General features: G+C 44.0%; 1 protein-coding gene across 1 annotated transcript; it reads left to right on the forward strand.

Moving 5' to 3' along the window:
• The first annotated feature begins 255 nt into the window (after nucleotides 1-255).
• On the forward strand, nucleotides 256-23,144 carry EIF4A3 (eukaryotic translation initiation factor 4A3). Its single transcript, XM_068232255.1, has 12 exons — nucleotides 256-545; nucleotides 6,655-6,727; nucleotides 7,698-7,764; nucleotides 10,342-10,404; nucleotides 10,492-10,624; nucleotides 10,705-10,785; nucleotides 12,518-12,659; nucleotides 13,328-13,466; nucleotides 16,298-16,413; nucleotides 18,564-18,671; nucleotides 18,750-18,877; nucleotides 22,936-23,144. Exons 1-12 carry the CDS (start codon nucleotides 365-367, stop codon nucleotides 22,950-22,952), a joined length of 1,248 nt encoding a protein of 415 aa, XP_068088356.1. The 5' UTR covers nucleotides 256-364; the 3' UTR covers nucleotides 22,953-23,144.
• Nucleotides 23,145-23,422: the final 278 nt, after the last annotated feature.

Consider the following 23,422-nt stretch of genomic DNA (forward strand, 5'->3'; position numbering starts at 1 on the left):
AGCCTCTATATGATACAGAGGCTTCCATCCACTGAGTTATACTTTTTTTTTTCCTAACATGTTCACATTGTTATAAGGTGCTTTTTATTTACCACATATTTGTACAGTGCATTATAAATAGAAAACAGTCAAACGAGACTCTTGTTCTTCTTATTTGCTTTGCAATCCAATCACACCACAAGCAAAACGACACTCCTGTAATTCTCGCGATGTCATACTACTTCCGCTCTGCGCTGACGTCGTGTTCCGCGTTGCAGGTTCGCAGTGGCTGCTGGGTAGCTGGTTTGTAGCTGGGTTTGTTGCGGGCTGAGAGGGATCGTAGTTGCACGTGTTCCTCTGCTTGGTTCCTGGTCTGTGCGGGATAATGGCGAGCGCAGCGGCCGCGGTAACAGGCGGGGTGACTAGCGGCTCTAGTCGGAAGAGGCTGCTGAGGGATGAAGACATGACCAAGGTGGAATTTGAGACCAGCGAGGAGGTGGATGTGACTCCCACCTTCGACACCATGGGGCTGCGGGAGGACCTTCTGCGGGGCATCTACGCCTATGGTGAGGAGCCGGGACACGGGGGTTTCCTGGACTGTACACTTTTCAGCCTTCCTTCCTGATCCTCTAGGCATGCTGATGAGGGATTCCGGGGCCGCCATACTAAACTTATCTTCTATAGTGCTGCTGTTTGTGCCTTTGCTACAGCTTTTTGTGTGCTGCTATTAACTGAGAGCAGTAAAGATGAGCTTCAAATTGGACTTTAGAACTTTTTCACACTACAAGAGTTTTTCTGAGTGCTTTGTGATTTTAGGAAGCTCTTGCTAATGTTATCCTATGTGTGTGTTCTCACCAAAGCAATGTGATTTTGTAAAATCCCCCATAGCATTGTATTAGTAAGAGCTTTTCAAATCACTGGCGCTAGAAAAGCTCTTGCAGTGTGAATCATACCTTCAGGAACGCTTTATAGCTCTTTTCTACTGGGAAGAGCGGTTGCACATCCTGCAATTTCCACTTGCCATGTTTAAGCTGTGAAGCTGGTGGATATGGATCACGGTCACGTGAAGAATCGCGCAAGTCGGGGATTGTGCTCTAGGAAGAAAATGAATCGTGCTAATGGGAGTTGAGCACTGCTGCGATCAGCAAGAGGGCTTTGCAGCCTAATAGGGAAAGACCCTCAAATCATTATCTGCATTTGGTTTGTATGTACTCATCATGTGTACGCGGATTTATGCCAGCTATTAGCGGTTTCTGAAATAGATTCCAAAGCATAGGTAGTCTACTTTAGGGGACCCAGCAGGAATTCTCATAGGGAATATTTCTCAAATCACAGTGCCCTTTACAGGAGTAGTGTGGGAGTAGTTTACTACAACCTATTTGAAACCTAGCAGTTCGAGAGGGTGCTGTCCACCCAGTCATGTTAGCTGAATTTCCCTAGGAGGATTCTTTCTGGTCCCCTTAAACTAGACAAGCACCCCAAAAGTTACTGGCAAGTTAATTGGCTTCCCCTTTAATGATTGTAGGTAGGGAATTCATTGGGTTTGATGACAGGGCTGTTTTACATTAGGAATTGTGATCGGGATACCTAGTGCACCCAGGTGCATGTGATTTGATTCATAAAGCGCCAGCATGTTATGCAGAGCTGGATGATAAAAAAAAATGGTTACAGACAAGCATTAAGATGTACAATGCCAGATCATGCACCAGAGTAGTCCCAATAATTCAATACACAGAGGGAGGACCCTATCAAAGGCTTACAATCTAAAGGGAGAGGGTAGTGGCACAATACGGGGGTATGCATCGAGAGAAATAGGGCATCAGTGAGGTGGGGCAGGCCTTCTTGAAGTGTGAGTTTTGAGGGCTTGTTTAAAGGCGCTGAAGGAGTGGGCAAGCCTGATGGGCAGTGAAAGAGACTGTAGTCGTGCAAGGGAGTGTGTGTGATGTGTAGGGGGATTAGGAGGAGGTCATTGGAGAGGAGCGGGTGGCCAGGTGTGTATCTGCTGACCAGTACAGAGATGTAGGTTGGGCAGGACATGTGTATGTATTTGTAGGCCAGACATAGTATCTTGGAGCGGATTGGGAGCCAGTGGAGGGATTTGCATAGGGGAGTCATGGAGACAGTGTTGGGAGCAGTAGATGAATTTGGCTGCTGCGTTCATGGTGGATTGTAGGAGGGCAATGCGGTTCAGAGGAAGGCCTGACAAGGAGGGTGATGCAAGAGATGAGTGCATGGTAAAGGAGTTTGGCAGTGTCTGCGGTCAGGAAGGGCATATTTTGGAGATGTTGTGTAAATGGAAATTGCAGGCCTTAGTAATGGTTTGTATGTGGGGAGGGTTAACGGAGAGGGCTGAGTCCAGGGTGACAACCAGGCAGCTGGTCTGCATGGTCAGCTGAAATCCATATGGTGTGGGGAGGGTCGGGTGTCAAATGGAGTTGGAGCCAAGGTACTCGGTCGCGTGTTGGTGGACTAGACGCTTCAGAAGTTTTGTATTATGACTATGGTGTGATTGACGGGTATCACGGTGCACAAAACCTGTCAACTCTGTGCGTACTGTGCCTGCTCGAGTACAGCTGTGCAGTAGCACAGTCACTTGTGAATGAATGGCTCTGGCTTACCGTGCAGGTGCAAGTACGGCTGTGCTTGTGCACGAAGAGCACAGCCATGCAATATATTCAAGCTCTTGTAAATGTTACGTGGTCTACGCGCAGCAACAGTAAGGCCCAGGATGACGTGTAAAGCCTCTGCACGATCCACTGGCTTCTTAGGCTTGGGTACACTTTAAAGTGCGGCAGAAAATATTAGCTGTATAGTATGCTGCTATAACCTATTCAGACTGTCCACAATAGGATTAATTCACATAGCTAATCGGCCTGCTTATTTTCCTAACTGGGACAGTCACCTGGTGCCACAGATATAATAGTGCCCATTGGAATATCCTTGATGGTACACACAGGTGGCTGGTATTGGAGTTGGGCAGAAGAGCATTTGACCGTTGTCCAGTAAATGCATTGCATTCTGAACCCCTGCAGGAGGACATGAATACCCAGGGCTGAGGAGTCGGAGCAATGTTTGGGTACCTGGAGTCGGTGGTTTCATAAACTCAGGAGTTGGAAATCTAATGATTTTTGTACCAACTCCACAGCTCTGATATTAGACTGAGTCAAGGTGTCGGAAAAATTTTAGGTACCTGGAGTCCGGGGCTGTGGAGTCGAAGTCGAGGAGTCGGAGCAATTTTTGGGTACCTGGAGTCGGGGGGGAAAAAAATGCACCGGCTCCTAATGAATTTAAATTGTAATTAAAATAGAAAATATGATAAAATGTTCTATTTCTCAGATAATAGTCATAAATAATTTATATATACAGTAATAGCTCTGCTTAGTCCACAAAAATGAAATAAACCAATCAAAAAATAGTTACTTGTGCTGCTTCAATAAAACAGTCCACGTATTTTTGAAGTCTGATATGCATATCTGATTGTGACTGTATATATGATGTGTACACAGGAATCTCTTATATTTACTAAACATCTATGCTGTAAGAATAAAGCCTGATGTGTAGCTGTGTCACTAATAGAGATGGGCAATAAGTTGGAAATAATTCTGCGCTGATGTTGGTTTATGCAAATTTATGCACTCCCTTTGCTCATGAAATTAAATAATTTGATATGTTAAAATTTTGGTTTGACTACAAATTAAAAGGTACCTGCAACAGATGAATTTTTTTTTTTTTTTTATACATACCTGGGGCTTCCCCCCCCCCCCAGCCCCCTTCAGGCTCCTCAGTCCCTCGCGGTCCTCCTCCACCACCTGGATCTTCTGCTATGGGTCCAGGTTCTTGACCCAGTCAGCGCAGTCCGGGCTTTGTGCCGCTCCCACAGACAGGAGCTCTCTGCACCTGCGTAATAGTGCTGCGCAGGTGTAGTACGCTCCCGGCGGCGGAGTGTGTGCATGCGCACTACGCCTGACTGGCTCAAGTTCCTGGACCCATAGCAGAAGATCCAGGTGGCTAAGGACAGCGATGGACTGATTAGCCTGAAGGGGGCTGGAGGAAGCCCCAGGTATGTATTAAACTTTAATTTCCTCTGTCTCAGGTTTACTTTGTTACACAGTAGTACTATACTCTACATATGCACTCCCCACAGAGCTGCCGGAAATCCACTGAGAATGTTCAATGTGCGCATTGAACACAGAGGTGTTGTCTATCACCCGTAAACCTGGTTCAGATTGTACCTGAAGAATGTGTAATGCTGGGGATACACGGTACATTTCTGTACTGTGTATCGACCAGCTGATCCGGCCAGCTAATAATATTCAGCTGGCCCGATCATGCCGCTCGACCCTCGCCCGCTCGATTCCCGTCTGCGGACAATGGCAGGGAATTGAGCGGTGATAAGGAAGCGCCGACGGGGACAAGCGGCAATCGATCCGTGCGGACGAGCGGGGATGCGCCGGCATCGAGCCGCTGGCTCAACCCGGCGCATAAAACGAGCCGGGCATAATAGAGGAAGAATCGCCTCATTCTCCTGCAGAGTACCTGCACATCACTGATACATGTACCCACAGTTACATTGCCTAGGGCCTGATCCATGTTCAGATTGTGCATGAAGAATGTGTAATAGAGGAAGAATCACCTCATCCCCCTGCAGAGTACCTGCAGATCACTCTTACATGTACCCACAGTTACTTTGCCTAGGGCAGGGATGTCAAACCAATCTTACGAGGGCAGAGGTCCTCACACATTTTTGACACAGCTCAAATTAATTGATGAGTCTGAATCAGGAAAGGTGTGGTCCATCAGGTAGAACACATTCATCTCTTTCTCAGTCCATCCTAAACACTGGCATGGACCTGGCCCTCCAGGCCTGGAGTTCGACACATGTGGACTAGGGCCTGATCCATTTTCCGATTGTGCATGAAGAATCTCCTCATTCCCCTGCAGAGTACCTGCAAATCACTCTTACAGGCACCCACAGTTACATTGCCTAGGGGATAGATGTTCTTTGTTCCTGTCTACCTTTTACAAGTACTCTTACCAAGGACTAGTTTTAGTCTATGACTAAAGGGAATAAATATGTTAGCCTCCATATCCCTTATCAGTTGTCTTTTAAAAAAGATGCATTTCATGTTACATACTTTCAATCAACAAAATTGCAATATGCAAATCAGGAGTCTGAGTCGGTGGAATCCTAACCTGAGGAGTCGGTGGATTTTTGTACCAACTCCACAGCCCTGCTGAGCACTGTCCATTTGTTTGATTTAGCACTAGTCTAGTTTAGGGAACCCAAAGCCACTTCCTGCTTGCAACAATCTGGACGTGGCCATTCGTTTGTAAGATATGGGGGACCAAACAGGACACAGGTAGTCCCCGACTTACGGCCATCTGAATGGCACGGATTCTGTGGAAACAAGTCAAAAAAATGTTGGGGGTGATACAGAAGGGGACACTGGAGGCTCAGCAGGTCAGAGAGGGAGGCACAGGGGACAGAGATGACTTGAGAACAGATTCAGGTTAAAAATTTACGCATTGAACCAGTAACGCGTAAAAATGTATGTGTTAATGTTCTTGCATTAGCGGGAATGCGTAAAAACGTACGCAATGCGGCCCGCCGACCTCCGAGGTCGGCAAGCTGCCAGTGGGGGACTGGAGCAGCAGTGAGCGACTACGAGGGCACAGGATGGCTGCATGGGGCTGGTAGAAGCCCCAGGTAAGTGAAACTCATTTTTTTATTTTGCTTGAACCTTCCCTTTAATGGCTTACTGTAACTTTAGTTTTATTAAAAAATTGATGTGTATAGGAGCACTTTGCTTTTGTTATTGTTACGAAATCACTTCCAATTACTGTTTCACATTCCTGCTGACTTCAGAATCAGAACATCTGTCAACTGGAAGTTGACTCTATATTTCACTGTTTTGCAACCGTGGTGGGCCATTGGTCTCAAGCAGATTTGATCACAGTGATTGAATCTGCCGGGGAAAATTGATCAGTGTATGGACACCTTTTAGTTTTTTTTGTTTTGTAAGCAGCTGTGTACTAAAGCTTGTTTTACAAACTCAAGGAAATTAAAAATTGTCCTTTTAAAGAGACTCTGAAGCTTCTTTTTATTTAACAATCCCCTTCTACACTATCACCCCATCTAAAATGCTGTTATACCCCAGCAGAACGCAGTGTTTAATCCCCCCCCCCCCCCTCCCAAACACCGGGGCAAAAATCCACAACTTTCCTGGTCGTGGATTTTGCTGCCCGGGGAAGCAGAGCTTTGAGCTGTAGCTCTGCCTCCATTTGTGTCAATCAGCGCTAATCGCCGCCTCCCCCCGCCCCTCTGTGAAAGAAGACTGAGAGGGGCGGGGAGAGGCGGCGATCAGCACCGATTGACAGGAGTAGAGGCAGAGCTACAGCCCAAAGCTCTGCCTCTACTAGTAAGCCCTCCCCCAACATTGCCCGGGAAATTGGGGGGGGGGGGGGTTACACAGCGTTCTGCCGCGGGATAGCGGTGTTTTAGATGGGGTGATAGTGTAGAAGGGGATTCTTAAATAAAGAGGAATTTTAAGAAGCTTCAGTATCTTTAACAGAATATATTTTTGGCTGCCATTATAGAAATGGAATTATAATTGATAAGGTGGTATTCTGCAATTACTTCTGTGATAGAGATTGATTTCTTTGGTTTGCTTCTAGGATTTGAGAAACCATCAGCTATCCAACAGAGGGCAATCAAGCAAATAATCAAAGGAAGAGATGTAATAGCTCAGTAAGTAGGACTTTAATTTTACTCATTTAGTCACACATTCTTGCTCAAGTCATTAAATCTAAAGTAATTTACTCTAACCTGGATCCTGACATGTTTCCTGGTCACTTCAGGTGTTCACCATAATCTGTGTACAGGCTGCTCGGCAGTGAGCTTAGTACCGGTAATGGTTCTGTACAAAGATTATAGGTAAACTATGACAAATTACTTTGAGAGTCAGTAATTCTATAATTGTTTGCAAAGCCTTGTACACACATCCAATTTTGATTGGCCAATCACTGACCAATGTTACCACCTCCATCTAGTATGAAAGCTTACCTACACTATCTGTTTATAATATGCATAATCTGTTAGCCCTCATACTACATGGAAGTTGTAAAATTGGCTATTTAAAATTGAAGGTTAGTGTTTGGTGTCCAAATTCGGCATAGCTGATTCGAAACCCCGGAATACTCCAGACTGCTGCTGTTCAGGACTGAACAAGCAAACTGGGGCAGGAGTAGCTCACTAGCTTGCGAGTCACGTTGCGCTTCACAAGGGAGGAGTATGGTCCGTTCTGTGCAATGCCTGAAGAAGAAACTTAGCATTTTCGAAAGCTTGCAATAATCCATGTCATTAAAGGTGTTACCTGAATAAATATTTGTTGGTTTGATGTCAGCATAGTTGCGTGTCACGTGACCCCTATATTTCCTCCTTCCAAACCAGAAGGAGGTTGCATTAGAGTCACATGAAATGCAGCGTGCCTCGCAAACCAGTGAACTGCTCCTGACCCTGTCCACTTCTTCATTGCTGAACAGCAGCAGCAGTCAGGAGTATTCGGGTGTTTCCCATTGGCTATGCTGAATTCAAAAATGCTATTGAAGGTGTGTACCAGTCTTTATTGGCTTATGGTAAACCAACCAGTTCCTTTATATAAAATATTTTCTTTATAGATAAAAGGATTATGTCTCACCTCACATATTTTGTTTCTTAGGTCACAATCTGGTACTGGAAAAACTGCCACATTTTGTGTGTCTGTTCTGCAGTGTTTGGACATTCAGGTAACTTTTTTCAATTGTGCAGGTCTAAAGGAAACTCTCATTCCTGTTGATTGTGAGCAAATAATTTTTATGGGCTTTGTTACATGTGTGATTTATTGAGTGGATTTGGATAACATCATATTGCTATATTCTAAATCTGCAAAATATTTATATCCATGTAGTTTTGTAAAACGAACTCATGTTGATGATTCTTTAAAGCAGAGTTCCCCAACCCTGTCCTCAAGGCCCACCAACAATACATGTTTTGCAGAAAACCACAAACATACACAGGTGAGGTAATTGGTGTCTCAGCAGAGCGGATTAACTACCTCTGGATTTCCACAAAACATGCACTGTTGGTGGGCCTTGAGGACAGGGTTGGGGAACACTGCTTTAAAGCAAACCCAAGCCAGGTAAAACTAAAAAAAACAAAAAACAAACATAGATTGAAAAAATTAAAAAATGTTTGTGACCTGGGGGTCACAATGGTGTGAATTCCTCCTCTGAGAGCAGGGGAAGGGTGCTGGGAAGGGCAGATGAAAGCCAATGAGATGGCCTGAGAGGTGGGAAACGGGAGTTACGCAGGAGTGCCTCTCCTGCTAAGGATGCCCCTTCCCCATTAAAGTGGACCTGAACTCAGAACTTCCTCCCTGCTCTAAAAGATAAACCGCACAATAACCTTTTAAAGAAAAGCATTTTTGTTACAGCTGAAATGAATCCTGCAATAAATCAGCTGGGAGATCAAATTACAACTTGTGATTAGTCACAGGTAATTAGACAGGCTAAACTCTCTCTAAATACATACAAGGTGCATTTCTTTATGTTTTCCTTTTGACCTGTGCAAGAGTTCAGGTCCACTTTAATCTACCAATAAGCTTTTTATCGGTAGATTTGGTTGGGGGTGGGCTGCATAAATTGAGCAGATTGCAATAATAAGCCAGAACATAGGCCTAAAATTGAGATGCAAAGAACTCCTGTTGCAAAGTTTAAAGTGAGCCAGAGACTTAGCGCCCTCATGTATTTTACAGTTGGCAAGGTGAACACCGCTCCACTCCACCACTTCCACTGCAGTGCTCGGCCTGGTTGGCAAAACCAAAGAATACAGCATCCGAAGGAACGTCCGCACTTGTCAGTCAGTTTACTTGACTTTATTGTGGACATATCCAAAATACAACCTAGGCAGGCATCAAGATATTGCCTAGGTTGTATTTTGGATATGTCCACAATAAAGTAAACTTCTGACTGACAAGTGCGGACCTTCCCTCGTGTGCTCATGTATTTTACCATATATATCAGTGGGAACATTAGAGAAAACACCTACCCTGCTCTGTTTTTATTCTTCGCTGTTCAGCCTGCTTGAGCAAAGCCAGACTGACTGCTCAGTTGGGGATTTTATCAGGTCTGAAAACAAGCAGGCTGAGCAGTGAAGAGTGAAACAGAGAGCAGGGTGGGTGTTTTCTGTAATGTTCCCACTGATATATATGGTAAAATACATGAGGGTGCTTCGTCTCTGGTTCACATTAAGCTGGCATAAAGATGAAACAAGGAATGCAGAGCCACATAGTCATGTATCTAAAACTTGATATAGGAATGCATGGATTCTCACCACTCAGTAGACACTGTCCCTGCATGCCCTCCAAGGCTACAACTCGACATGAGGTTAGCTGGGACCTCCCATAGTAATGTCAAGTGTGTGGTCTCCCTTAGATGCACCACTGTGCATATAGTGGGGGCTACTCAAAGATTAGCGACTTAAGTAGACCCCCACTTTTGGACCACTTTTTTGGCCCAAAAATTAGGAGTACATACAATATATTGGCTTTGTATAAATTTCATCAGTGGTGAGATGCTCATTGTTCTGACTATAAAACATTTATGCAATTTTTAAATTGGGCAAATGAAACTTCCTGACCATTTTGATTGCTCTAATTCCAAGCTGCACACGGTTTCCATTAAATTTGCATGCAAAACGATATTATTACGTCAGTGATAGAAAAAAAATATTTCGAGTTCATTCTACAGCCAACTGTAGTGTGTTCAGTTTTGTTTTTTTTTCTTCATGAAAGTGAAGATGCTTAAGTGACGTTATTAAAGGAAACCTGTGCCCCTGGAGGTACTTTGGGAGGCGGAAGCTTCTGGATCCTAAAGAGGCTTTCCTTGCCGTCCTCCACAGTACCGTTCTAACTGTGGGGACCCCCTAAAGTCTCTATGTAGATACTTGTCGGAGATGCGCACTAGCACCACCGTCCAGCTCAGCTCTCTTTGGCAGTAGCTAGGACAGATAGGGTCCATGCTGCGCAGTAGACAGTAGAGACACTTCGGGTGTTCTAGCAGTGAATGTGGTCTGTAGAGGATGAAAGGTGAAGCCTTTTTACGATCCAGATGCTTCCCCCTCTCGAGGTAAATATGGATTGCAAACCTCGCGGGTTTGCTTTAAAAGGCTTAAAAGTGTATTTAGTGTTCCTACGGAGTTACCAAATAAGTTTTGTTTTCTGGGTTTATAATTTGATCGCTCAGCAACTGGATTGTTTTACTGATGAAAGTATTCTTGTGTTTTTTTTTTTTGTTTGTTTTGTTTTGGGGGTTTTTTTTTTTTAGGTCCGTGAAACGCAAGCTTTGATTTTGGCACCAACTAGGGAATTGGCTGGGCAAATTCAAAAGGTAGGAGGACTTTACTACGATCTTCTCCACCTAAACTGCTTCTTGCACAGTGATTACATTGTAGTTAAACTGCTTTCCTTGCTTTAGGTATTGCTTGCTTTAGGAGATTATATGAATGTACAGTGCCATGCATGTATTGGAGGAACCAATGTTGGGGAAGATATCAGAAAACTGGATTACGGGCAGCATGTTGTTGCTGGTACACCAGGACGTGTGTTTGGTAAGCAAACAGATTTTACTTCAGCTAAATGACTAAAACTACTTGTTGCACAGTTCTAAGTTTACTCTTGCCATACACAGATATGATTCGCCGCAGAAGCTTGAGAACACGTGCCATTAAAATGCTAGTTTTGGATGAAGCAGATGAGATGTTAAATAAAGGTATGCTCTTGAATCTGAACTTTATCTCGAATGATAAATGCACATAGCTTGCTCTAAATGTCCCATACACGGAACAGTATATTGATCTATTACCGTATATACTCTATGTCGAAATTTAGGCCTGACTTGCTATATGAAAGTCTAGGGGTCGCCTTATATGTGAATCAGACCTGAATTTCTGACTCCTAGCTTGGGGGTTAAAGAGCGCACATCATGATATAATTTCCCCCTCCGATTCTCTCACTACTTCTCCCCATGTAAGTAATCATCAAAAAAAATAAGTAGCATGGTAAGTACTCATTACCAAGCAGCCCCTGACTTATGGCAATCCTTGACCTTCCCTCTGATTTTGACACTGTCAAACACTTTCTGCTTTTTCAGACATTCTCCTCACTGGGTGTCTGGGCGTAGCACATTCTTGGATTAGCTTCTACCCATCTGGACGCTTTTTCACTTTCTTATTCCAATTCTAACTCCTCTTCATGCACCCTATCTGTTGATGTACCACAAGGCTCCGTTCTAGAACCTTTTCTCCATCTATAGTCATGGCCTGGGACAATTAATACGCTCCTCCCATACCTGTAATGTTGCCTCTATTTGCCATCCCTCCATTGGCTGCCAATCACCCAAAGGATCCAGCTCAAACTCTTAACACAATCATTCAAAGCTCTACATAGGCTATCCCCTCCATACATTTCCTTATTAATCTCCAGATATCCCTCCTGGAACCTATGCTCCTCTAAAGCGACCCTTTTGTTCATCTTGGTCAATGCCACTCGTTCTTGCATCCAGGACTTCACCTCTGCTTTTGGAACAGCCTGTCAATCTTGCTCCAAGCCTGGAAATTTTCTAATGTACCTTCAAGATGCGCCTATTCAAACAAGCCTATAATTTAAAGCTCACTGCCTCACCTGCTAACCCCTTCGTCTATTTATTCTAATCATTGTAGAATGGCGTCCCTGCGGCTCCTTCTGTCACATGACATCAGAAGCCATAGGGACGATGATCAATGCAAATGCAGGAGATTAGGACACTGCACCCAGTTCTGGACTTGGTAAGTAGCTTCTGCTGCAGCTCGCTTTTTATTATGTACACACGGGTTAACCTCCCTAGCGGTATTGACAGATATATCCGTCCATACAAAACATGCTGTGAACAGTATTGACGTGCATACACCTCAATACCCTCCTGCACTGTATACTGGACCCTTGCTTGATACATTTGCTTCCGCTTGAGTTTTAAAATAGATCTGGAACACAAAATCCCAACCTGCAGCATTTTTCTGGACAAGCAGAATCGTTTTATCCATAGAAACCTATAGTGGAAAAACCTTCGCTCCGCAAGCAAACTGGACAAGAAAATCAATCTGAGCAGACCTTGAACTGTGCACTCTGATCCTAACAGGCCCGTCGCAGATGGGAACCAAGCCTTATTGTTTTCCTTTTTACAGGTTAACTTTAAATATAATTTGCCAGGATTTGATGGTTTACGGATTTGGCCCCAAGACTTCTCATTTAATTGGTAAATTACAAAAAAAAATGCCCCAAGATGCATTCATTGTTGGAGTTAGCCATTCCAAGAGATCGAGGACAGGATTATTTTTAAGGGCCTTCCTGCGAGTGTACACCACAGTGCAGTGGCATGGCAAAGATGTTGGCCATACATTTTTAACTTTTTTTTTCCCCCCCCTTTACATTCTTTTTTTAACCTTTTTAGTATGCTCATCTTCCAGGTTTTAAAGAACAGATTTATGATGTGTACAGGTACCTGCCTCCTGCTACACAGGTGTGTCTGATCAGTGCCACACTGCCTCACGAGATCTTGGAAATGACCAATAAGTTTATGACTGACCCTATCCGCATCTTGGTAAAACGGTAAGCATTTCCACATAACTAGTCTAGTACCTGCTCTTCATTTGACAGTAGTCTGTTTCAGCTGAGGTCTATATATTTTTAGGGTGGTCGAAGAGGTGCACATAATCTAGAGTTGATGCAAATGTTTATGCTCATTTCATACAAATTTATGCAGCTTAAAAATGGATCAAATGCTGCAGCAGCCGCTTTGTATTAGTCCAGTTTCAAGTTGCAGAGCAGGGACAAGGTCCTCCAGCACCCAAGGCTGAGACACCAAAGTGCGCCCCTCCATCCCTCCCACCCCAGCTGTCACACACTGATTGCTATTAGACTAAGAGGGCCAAAGGGCCCACAACCTCCCCAACACCTTAATATCTAGTTATCTGGCTTGCAGTCACTGCTATGTATCCCCTTTTCTTATTTCTTTCTGCTTCATACACAATTAGGAAGGAAAGCTGAATGAATTGTGCGCCCCTTCCTACACTGCACCCTGAGGCTGGAGCCTCTCCAGCCTATGCCTCGGCCTGGCCCTGTCAAGTTGCATACATTTGCATTGAATTAGTATAAATATTTGCACATACTTGGAATTATTTGCATCTCATTGAGCATTTGTAATCATTGTTATATCACTACAAATGTGGCTTGCTGATCTGCCTTACAGCCCCTGAGTTATGTTTGTTTCTCTGCAGTGATGAGTTGACGCTGGAAGGCATAAAGCAGTTTTTCGTGGCAGTGGAGAGAGAAGAATGGAAATTTGACACTTTATGTGATTTGTATGATACACTCACAATCACACAAGCTGTGATCTTCTGCAATACCAAAAGAAAGGTTGGTGTGTTTTTGGGTTTTTTAATTAGTATTATTTATTAAAGTAAGTTTGAAGTACAGAGTGGCCCGTCTTTAGGAGCACTCAGGTTCCTGAACACTGCCGAAGCCTGCCACAGCGTAAGTAGAGTAGTCTCCTACCCACCAGTCGCAGGGACCATAGGAGGAATGGGATGGCTGTTTAGGACCCAGAGCCTTACTTCTCCTTAGTTGAGTATCGCTTCAGACGGAATTTGCTTCAGACTCCCTTGAAGAGCATGTATAAGGTTATTCATGAACACTGGTGCAAAAAAATAAAAATGGATCTGACCAGGGCATTTATTTTTTTCTTTGGCATTGCACATCTGTACTTTTTTTTTTTTTTATCCTGTAGCTACTCTTCCTGTTAGGATGACAAAACAGTTATAGAAGCAGGAAATTTGAGGCTCGCTATCGGCAGAAACTTGTATGGCACCATTAAAAATTGTGGCTATATTGTGGAATTTTGGCGCTCACGCCGCCTGATATATAGTGGGTAGGTTATAATGGCACTGCCCTAACATTATCGTAATTGTGGAGGATTGGCTGTATGGGTCAGTTTAGGTGTGAGGGGAGGGGGTGTTTAAGGGTTAGGCGTTAAAGGGAACCAGAGACGTTCGGGGGAAGCTTTTATACATACCTGGGGCTTCCTCCAGCCCCATACGCACGGATCGCTCCCACGTCGCTGTCCTCTGCTGCCTGGATCCGCCGGTACCGGGTCCCGTCATTGCCGCGAGTCGCCCAGTCGGCCGGCGGATGCGGCCAATTGTCTGCATCACATGGGGCTCCCTCCATATACGTACGCATGAGGCTGCCTACTGCGCAGCCTCATGCGTACGGGTATGGAGGGAGCCCCTGTGATGTGGACAATTGGCCGCATCCGCCGGAAGTGACTGGCCCGGTACAGGCGGATCCAGGAAGCGGAGGACGGCGGTGTGGGAGCGATCCAGGCTTATGGGGCTGGAAGAAGCCTCAGGTATGTATAAAAGCTTGTTCCATTTTTTTAACAAGGTTCCTCTCTGGTTCCCTTTAAGGTTAGACATCGGGAAGGGTTTTTTTTTTTGTTTTTTGTTTTTTTTTTTTCCTTGGTGGGGGGGGGGTTGTTAATGTCAACGTCACAATTAGTATTACAGCATTGCATTATATACTGTTGCATTACAGTATTAGCAGGTAAGACTTCCTTAATACTTGTTGTATTCAAATAAAATAATGCTACAGTCATTGTCTGGTGCGTTCATCTTTAATGTTGGCTTTCTCTGGAATCAAGAGTTTTTGCAAACTAGACATTTATACAAAAAATAATACAGTTTGAGATTGAAGCACAGAGTTAGTAAGCGATCAGTGTTCTCCCCAGGCTCTTTCAGCCTGGTGCTCCACCCGGCTACTATGGGTGAGCACCGGGCTGTCATCGCCTCACCTCCTTCTATACTATGAGCAGAGTTGCGCACAGAAGCACTGGCCCTGCATTCTCTCATATTGCCCCACCCCGCTACTTTTTCATGTCACCCGGCTGGCAATAATTTCTGGGGAGAACACTGGAGATGAAAATGAATGCTGAGTAATGCAGTGCCTCTGGTAGCTTTTCTGTTTCAATATTTTTGAGTTTTCAAAAATGGATACATACAACAATGGTCATGGACCAATATAGTAAGAAGACATTGCTCAAGTATAGTAGAGTCTTTCAATTAAAAATAAAAGCCCCGTTAGGTTATCCCTAGGCAACTCATCCAACAATAACGTAATCTGTTACAGCAAGGCACAGCTTAACCCACTTGTTCTGTCTTCTTATACTGTTTGGAGGGCAGATGCCCTAAAAATTAAGATAGAGGTAGAAAATAGAAGAAAAGAGTGAAAATAAAGTGAGGAAAGAAGAGGGGGAGGGGGGGAAGCTGGGGGAGAGGGGAATGGTGTTTGGGACCAACAGACTCCATCCTGGAGACTAACATTAGCTTATGGCTCAGGAGGTGAGAATGAGCACATGCCATGGTTCCCAGATTTTGTTGAATTTGTCTACCTTGTCCTCAAGGATCGCAGCCATCCTTTCCTGAGTCATAAAAGACGTCACTCTGCTCTTGACTTCTCTGGTAGCTTTTCTGAGTGCATTCTTGATTATCAAGCTGTTTTGGTAAGAGAGGGTTCTGTGTGAAAATGTGTTGAAGTAAAATATTGGTAATATTTACAATTTTAATGGTATGGTACTATTGTAACTTACACTTTTTTTTTTCCCCATTTCCATCATCCCAGCGGAGTGATTCTGTCGAGCGCATTGCTCCGCCCGCTGCATGACATCACTCCCACGCTATTCTGTCTGCCCTCCCATCCGCATAGCAACAAATCGCCTGCTGCGTCTGTACAGTGACCACCCTGTCATTTTGCTTGAGGGATAGAGTCCAGCTCCCTGCTGGGCGACATGTCTTGTACGTGTGTACGTGTGTACTGTACAAGGCTTTAGATTTTTATTTATTTTTTTCCGTTTGCAGAATTTTTGGCAATCCAATGTCAGAGACTGGTAGACTGTTATATGAAACTCCTAACTGAGGTTGTTTCTGCCAAGAGTTACAATGCCATGCATCAGATCAGGTCGTAGTTGCATTTTGTACAGAATGAAATAGCATATCAGTTTTAGATTAAATTAATTACTGCAGTTTTTCATTTTAGATAGATTTACTTCAAATGTATTGTTTGAAATTATACTATCAATTTGCTGTAATAGAAAAAAAATCTTTTAAATGGGGTGTAGTTGTTTACATGACCTGAATCTAGAAGATCTGGGTGGGGAAATGGTTAATTACTTTGTTTATCCCTTCTTTCATTAGGTGGACTGGTTAACAGAGAAAATGAGGGAGGCCAACTTTACAGTATCTTCAATGCATGGTGATATGCCACAGAAGGAGCGAGAGTCCATTATGAAAGAGTTCCGATCGGGCGCCAGGTTTGTAATTGGCTTGTTTAATTTGTACTTAAGACCACTGCACAACTTCATTGAAAGCCTATATTGTACACCGTGTGCTCCTTTACCCTTCCAGCTAACACTGATCCCTTCCCTTTGCTGCTGATTGGCTGGGAGGTAAACTGAGCACCAATCAGTTAGGCCTCTTTTCCACGAACTGTTGTTAGGCAGTGAAATGCCTCTCAAACTCTCTCAACTGCTCACTGCTGCCTGGTAACTGCTTGTTCCTGCACGATAACTGCTTACTGTTGCCTGGTAACTGCTTGTTCCTGCACGATAACTGCTTACTGCTGCCTGGTAACTGCTTGCTGAGCACACAGCTCAACAGTTCGTGGAAAAGAGGCCTAAAGGTGTTTAATTAGATTACAATTCTTACTTGCATACAAGTTACATGCAGCTTGGAGTTGGACAATTGAAAATCTACAGGAAGTGCCTTTTATTGGCCCAGTTCCATGTTGCATACATTAAACTTGCAGTCTATAAAGATGCCAGTGCGCACTCCACAGTGATCAATATATATCTGAAAAGAAAGCACAAAGCTCCCATAGCGTAATGCTGTAACTAATAAAAGGTCAGCAGCACACACTGACCATAACATCAGAATCCTCAATCACACAGGGGCTCACCAGATAGTTGCCACCTCATACACCAGATGGATCTAACGCTTATCCAAGGATAACCCAGGAACGATTCCACCGGTAAAAGTTTTTATTCCAGCAAGGATCCATAAAGGGTAAGGTGCACAGCACGTTAGAGCTCCGGGGCACTGTAAGTTTAAACACCGCGGCATCCCACCAGTGAACTTTCCTATGAGCATGCAAACTACACGAGCGCTCTATTCCGCAAGTGTAATGACATCAACATGCACTAGCTCCACGGAGATGAAACGTGCTGATGAAAAATGGGGGGAGCAGGCATGTATGGTGAGCTTTCCTGATGCTCACCGCTCCCCCTGTTCTCCTTTCTGCCCCCTGGTTTCCCAGTCTTCCGGTCGGCTTGGTCAAGATCATTGTTCGTTGGTTGGCAGGGCTGCAAGCGTTTGCTGGTCGGGACCGCTCTGCACATGCGTGTGACGTTATCGTGACATCACACATGCGCATAACGCTCCCGGCCAGCAAACGTGTGCAACCTTGCCAGCCAAAGCGTAATGATGCCAACCAGAAGACAGGGACACCAGGGCAATTACAGGTGAACCCCGGGGGCAGAAAGGAGAACGGGGTGAGCGGTGAGCATCAGGACAGCTCACCATACATGCCTGCTCCCCCAGTTTCTCATCTACTTTTGGGCTCTTGTATCCTCTAGCAAGGGTGTCCTTTTAAAATGATCTGTGACATCCCAATCATTTTATGAAGTAGTTGGCGTGAGGGGGAGGTTACTGTGGGGAACAGAACTTCTGCAGTTCCAACCAATTGTGACTACTGCTCTAATAGTGGAAGACCCCAGCCCCGCTTAAATCACTTTCTCAGTCTTCAATTTTATACAAATCATTTAAAGCGGATCATTTTCACTGCAGCACTTGTAATTTGCATAAATTGCACTTTAGCAGCGATCGCAATGCAATTGTCATTCTCTTTAATGAGAAGCGCAAAAGCGCAACCACAGGAAAAAAAAGGGGAAAAACCGCTGAAAGTTTAGGCTGCAAAATTGCAGTCGCTAGGCAATGGATCTTGCATGTTTCGTTAGGCCTGCTTCACGCTCGAATCGCAAAATGCAGTCAGGAACCTTGAGAAATCTCATTAGATTGAAGCGGAACTGATATAAAAATAAAAACAGTGTTTCACTTGCCTGGGCCTTTTGACAGCTCCTTAAAACCTTCCTGTCCTGCGCCGGTCGGCAACGCGTAGTTTTCTTTGCAATCCCGCCGACATTAGCGTCTTGCGCTAGGCGCAAGCTACGTTTGGCTCGGAGCACGCAGTTGCGGCGTCGGCGATAACGAAAGTAGCTGGCTTTGTCCTGAGAGCATTCGGAGGAGAAAAGTTTGTTGAATCGGGTCTTGTATTTTTTGGCATTTGAGTGTCTGGCATGTTAGTCCATGGGAGCCACAGCACTTTAAATCAATATCAGTGGGCGTGTGCTTGAAGTAATATCGCTCACCTTGTTGGGATACTAACTTTTACTATTTCTTTTCATAGTCGTGTGCTTATTTCTACTGACGTTTGGGCCAGAGGATTGGATGTTCCCCAAGTTTCTTTGATTATTAACTATGACCTCCCCAACAACAGAGAATTGTATATCCACAGGTAAGTGTATGAATAACTTACCAATAGGCTGACAAAGTAACTTGTGTAAGTTATCTGAGACTGATTCTTTTCTTTTAGAATTGGTCGTTCGGGACGATATGGAAGGAAAGGTGTGGCCATTAACTTTGTGAAGAACGATGACATCCGTATCTTGAGAGACATTGAGCAGTACTACTCTACTCAGATTGATGAAATGCCCATGAATGGTCAGTAATGTGTGGTTGATTATTACTTAAAGCACTAAATTGAATCAAAAAATATTTTCAATGAAGGTGATATCTTACCATTTTTATTTCAAAGCTGATAGACAATTGAAACAAAATTCTCTTAAGCTGGCCATACACTTATGCTGGGAATACACAATGAGTTTTTACTGCAGATTTAGTCACTGATGGATTTTTCTATCGTTCTTCTGATTGATTTCCATTCACTTCTATGAGAAAATCGATCAGAAAAACGGTCGAAATCAGATCGGATCTGTCAGAAATTATCTATTGAGCCATCTATGTGCCGAAAAAACTCATGGGCCCATATGCAATTCATTTTTTCTAGTGAGTTTTCTCCAGGGTGATAGTTTTACACCTTATCAATAAAATTACTTTTAAGCCACCATCAAGCAAGAAAATACTCAAAATAACTAAATAGTACATTTTCACCTATTTTTGATACTTTTTCCACTGCAAAGTGCTGAAAAGTTATTTTCTCTTCTAGGAGATAACTCAGGAGAAAAAGTGAATTGCATATAGGCCATGGTGTATTCCAAGCATTGTAGATTACCAACATACATTTTATAGATTGCCACCTGATGATCACTTCCACATGCAGCACGTTGATTTCAGTAGATTCCAGCAGTACATCTATAAAAAATTTATTGAACTGCATAATTGCTCTGTTCAATGCAAAGCCATGGCCTATTAACTACTGTGCATACCCTGGCCCAGGTATATCTAGGTTTTAGGTCCTGACCAATCGATGCTTTAGATCACTATTTGGTCAGAATCGATTGGACGTTTTGGGGAATGGGACCTTTATTTCATAACTAATAAAAGTTAGTTTTCCTCTATGGCTCTTCTCTGTGGATCTTTCCAAGGGATAGTTTACACTGCATGAGCTTTTTCTAAGCACTTGGTATTTTAAAAGTCCTCGGTAATGTAATGCTATGTGTGTGCTCTCACTTGAGGGAGCTATGGGGTTTTGTAAATATCACCCATAGCATTCCATTAGCAAGAGCTTTTCAAATCACTGGTGCTAAAAAAAAAGCTCTTGCAGTGTGAACCAGCCCTCACTCCCAGTGCTGATGCTTCTAAAATTAAATGGTTGTCCCCAGTGGCGTAGCTATGGGCACCGGTACAAGTTTTACATTGCAACCCCTATTGCTACGCCACTGGTGGTCTCACACCACTGGTGTCAATCACAGCCACATGGACCGGAGCGTACTGCGCAGCCGCAGAACTACTGCGTCTGCGCAGTAAGCTCCGGTCCATGTGGTGGTGATTGACAGCGGCGCTCGCGCAGGCGCAGTACGGCGTCGGCCTGACGTCATCACCGCGGACCCGGAGGCAGAGCGGGCGAATGGCTGCGGGGAGAGCTGCGACGAGGGACGTGCTGGGAGCTTAGGGCTGGACGAAGCCCCGGGTAAGTAGCCCTTATTTTGATAAGGAATGCCTGATAACTCCTTTAAAGAGGAGCAACAGCATAATAACATTTAAAGAAAAACATTTGCTACAGCTGATACAAATCCTGCAATAAATCTGCAGTGTCTACTTCCTGCTATCATAGAAGCAGACATAGGGTTAACATGTTGCTACTCTGCCGAGGCAGCCAGCTGACCTAGCTGAGAGACCAAATTACAGTTGTGATTAGTGACAGATGAGGGGATTTGACTAAAATCTCTAAATACATACAGGGTGCATTTCTCTGTGTTTTTCCTTCTGTCCTGTGCTAGAGTTCAGGTCCACTTTAACAAAGTATATTTAACTGCTTGCACCTGCAGTGTAATGCTGAAACTTTTAGGGCTCAAACCCACTAGTGGTCTTTTCTAAGCGCAAGTGATTTGTAAAGCTCTTGCTAATCCAATGCTATGGGTTTTTTTTTTGTTTTGTTTTAAATCACATCCCTTAAAGTGGATCCGAAATGAAAAAAAAACTATAGCAAGAAACTTGTCTATATATCTTAAAGTTGGTTTACACAGTAAATCCAGCTGCAGACAGCTTCAACAGTATATGGTCATTTCTTTATGTGATACAATGAGAGCAGCCATGTTTTTGTTTGTCATCATCACACACAGGCAAAGCTGCTCTGTATCTCCACCCCTCAGCCTGTGAACTCCACTCCCCTCTCCACCCCCTTGCATCTGAAATCACTATATACAGTATATAGTATAGTTGGCCCCAGTATAGACAGTATACGTGCCCAAGTCAGTATAGCTAGTATAGTTGCCCCCCAGTATAAATAGTATAGTTGGCCCAAGTCAGTATAGCTAGTGTAGTTTCCCCACAGCAGAGATAGTATAGTTGGCCCCAGTCAGTATAGTGAGTATAGTTGCCCCTTAGTAGCTGTACCACTCAGTATAGGTAGTATGGTGTCAGCCCACAATCCCCCTCCCCCCGCACTGCAGATCGTCCTACGCCGGCCACTTCCCCTGTAAACTGTCTCCTGCTCCCTCCGGTACTCAGACCGGCATGTCAGAGCGACCTGCTGCACCGCTATGACAGGACAGCGGGTCGCCTATCAGGGTGTATACAGGAAGGCTGCCTGTATGCGCGCTGATAGGCGACCCGCCGTCCTTTCATAGACGACCTAGATGCCAGTGAGTGCGCACTGCCCATGGCCCCCTCATCGCAAAGCAGCTTCCTGCCTCCGTTAGTGGGGCCGGCAAATGATGAGATGTTCCTCCTCGCCAGGCTCAGCTCCCATGATTAATTGCGGCATGGGACTGAACGCCTCGGCGTTGGATGAGTGGGGGCAGGGCTCCTGTAGTTTTATTAGTTTAAATTCTGTCGGTGTAATAAATATAAGCGTTTGGGGGGAAGAATGCCCCTGAAACTATATGTAAGGAGCACAAAAATTAAAACAACAAAAGCTTGTCTCGGATCCACTTAGGAAACCTAAACTGAGAAGGATTTGGATTTTTCCTTTCTGCTGATCATGTGTCTTAAATACTTTCAGCCACAGCCCCTGAACAAGCATGCAGATCAGGTGCTCTGACTGAAGTCAGACTGGATTAGCTGCATGCTTGTTTCAGGTGTATTATTCAGCCACCACTGCATCTGAGATCAGCAGGGCTGCCAGGCAACTGGTATTGTTTACAAGGAAAAGTCCATATCCCTCTCAGTTTAGGTTCCCTTTAAGTGGAATCACACCCATAGCATTGCATTAGCAAGAGCTTGTCAAATCACAGCTGCTTAGTAATGTACTGCTAGTGGGCTCCAGGCCTCACACATATTCACCCCAGAGCAGGGCAGGAAATGGCAGATAATGTTACACACTTAGGGCTGGTGCACACCGGAGCGGTTTTGAAGAGTTTTTTTTTAAAACTCTTGCAGGGGGAAAACAGCTTGGCTAATGAAAGTGAATAGGATGGTGCACACCAGAGCGGTTTGTTTTTTCCCAGAAACGCAAACTCCCGGGCTTCAGCATTTTTTAGATTTCTGAGGCGTTTCTGCCTCAATGTTAAAGTATAGGAAAGTGGAAAACTGCTAGATCAGAGCGGTTCTCCAGACATTTTTGTTACAGTGCATGGAGTAGAGGAGTCCCTGACAGACTCCATGCACACAAGCCTAGAGTATTGATCTAGGGGTTATGTGGCATGGTTCCTTGGTTTTTATTGTTCTAATTTCTGCGCAGAAATAGGTTTTAATACTGTCTGTGGTTTGGTCGTTAAAGGTGTGTACCGGCAGCTTTGTATGTTTAATAAAGCATCATTTATACAACTGAGATGTACCAGGTGTATATGGCCAATTCTGTGCAATAATTCTATATATTTTTGTTACAGTAGCTGTTCAGTATCGGCTTTACTGTAACTATATGAAATCCGCTACACAAACGCTCCAAAAAAATGCTAGGCATGTTTAGAAAACTTCTCTAAACATGCCTAGAATCGCTCTGAAATCTGCTTCAAAAAACCTCTAGCGGTTTGCAGATCTGCTAGAGGTTTATGGTGTGCACTGGGCCTTCCGGTACACTTATTTCAGTAGTTTGAAACTTCAGATGTTATACATTTGTTTTTGTAGTATGTTAATAGTATTTCATTTTTCTTTAACAGTGGCTGATCTCATTTGAAGAATGAAGATATGCAGAAGAGGACTGTATGGAATTGGAAAACATTACATTTTACTTTTGAGTCCAGTTTAATTTGTACACAGTTTTATTGTTGTGACCTTTTTAACTTTATTTAACTCGTTAAAGAAAAAGCAACCTAACCATTGTAAATATCACATTTGCTGAATTTTCAATAAAATACAAAGCCCCAAACTGTGACCTGTTTGATTTCATTTTAAAGGATATAGGATCTTCATTACTCACAACAACTTGAATTTATTGCAGTGTTTCCTTTGGAAATTTCTTGACCTGAGAACAGAAAGTGTTTTTTTTGCTTTGCTAGGAAGCATTTTGCAGGAAATTAACTTTTTATGCGCCGGATGAGGATCTTGTCTGCTTAAAGGATACCTAAAGCGAGAGGGTTATGGAGGAAACACTTGTTGCCTGGCATTCTGCTGATTTCATGTACCCATAGTGTCTGAATTGCCACC

Source organism: Hyperolius riggenbachi, chromosome 4 (assembly GCF_040937935.1).
Source record: "Hyperolius riggenbachi isolate aHypRig1 chromosome 4, aHypRig1.pri, whole genome shotgun sequence".
NCBI classification, from domain to species: Eukaryota; Metazoa; Chordata; class Amphibia; order Anura; family Hyperoliidae; genus Hyperolius; species Hyperolius riggenbachi.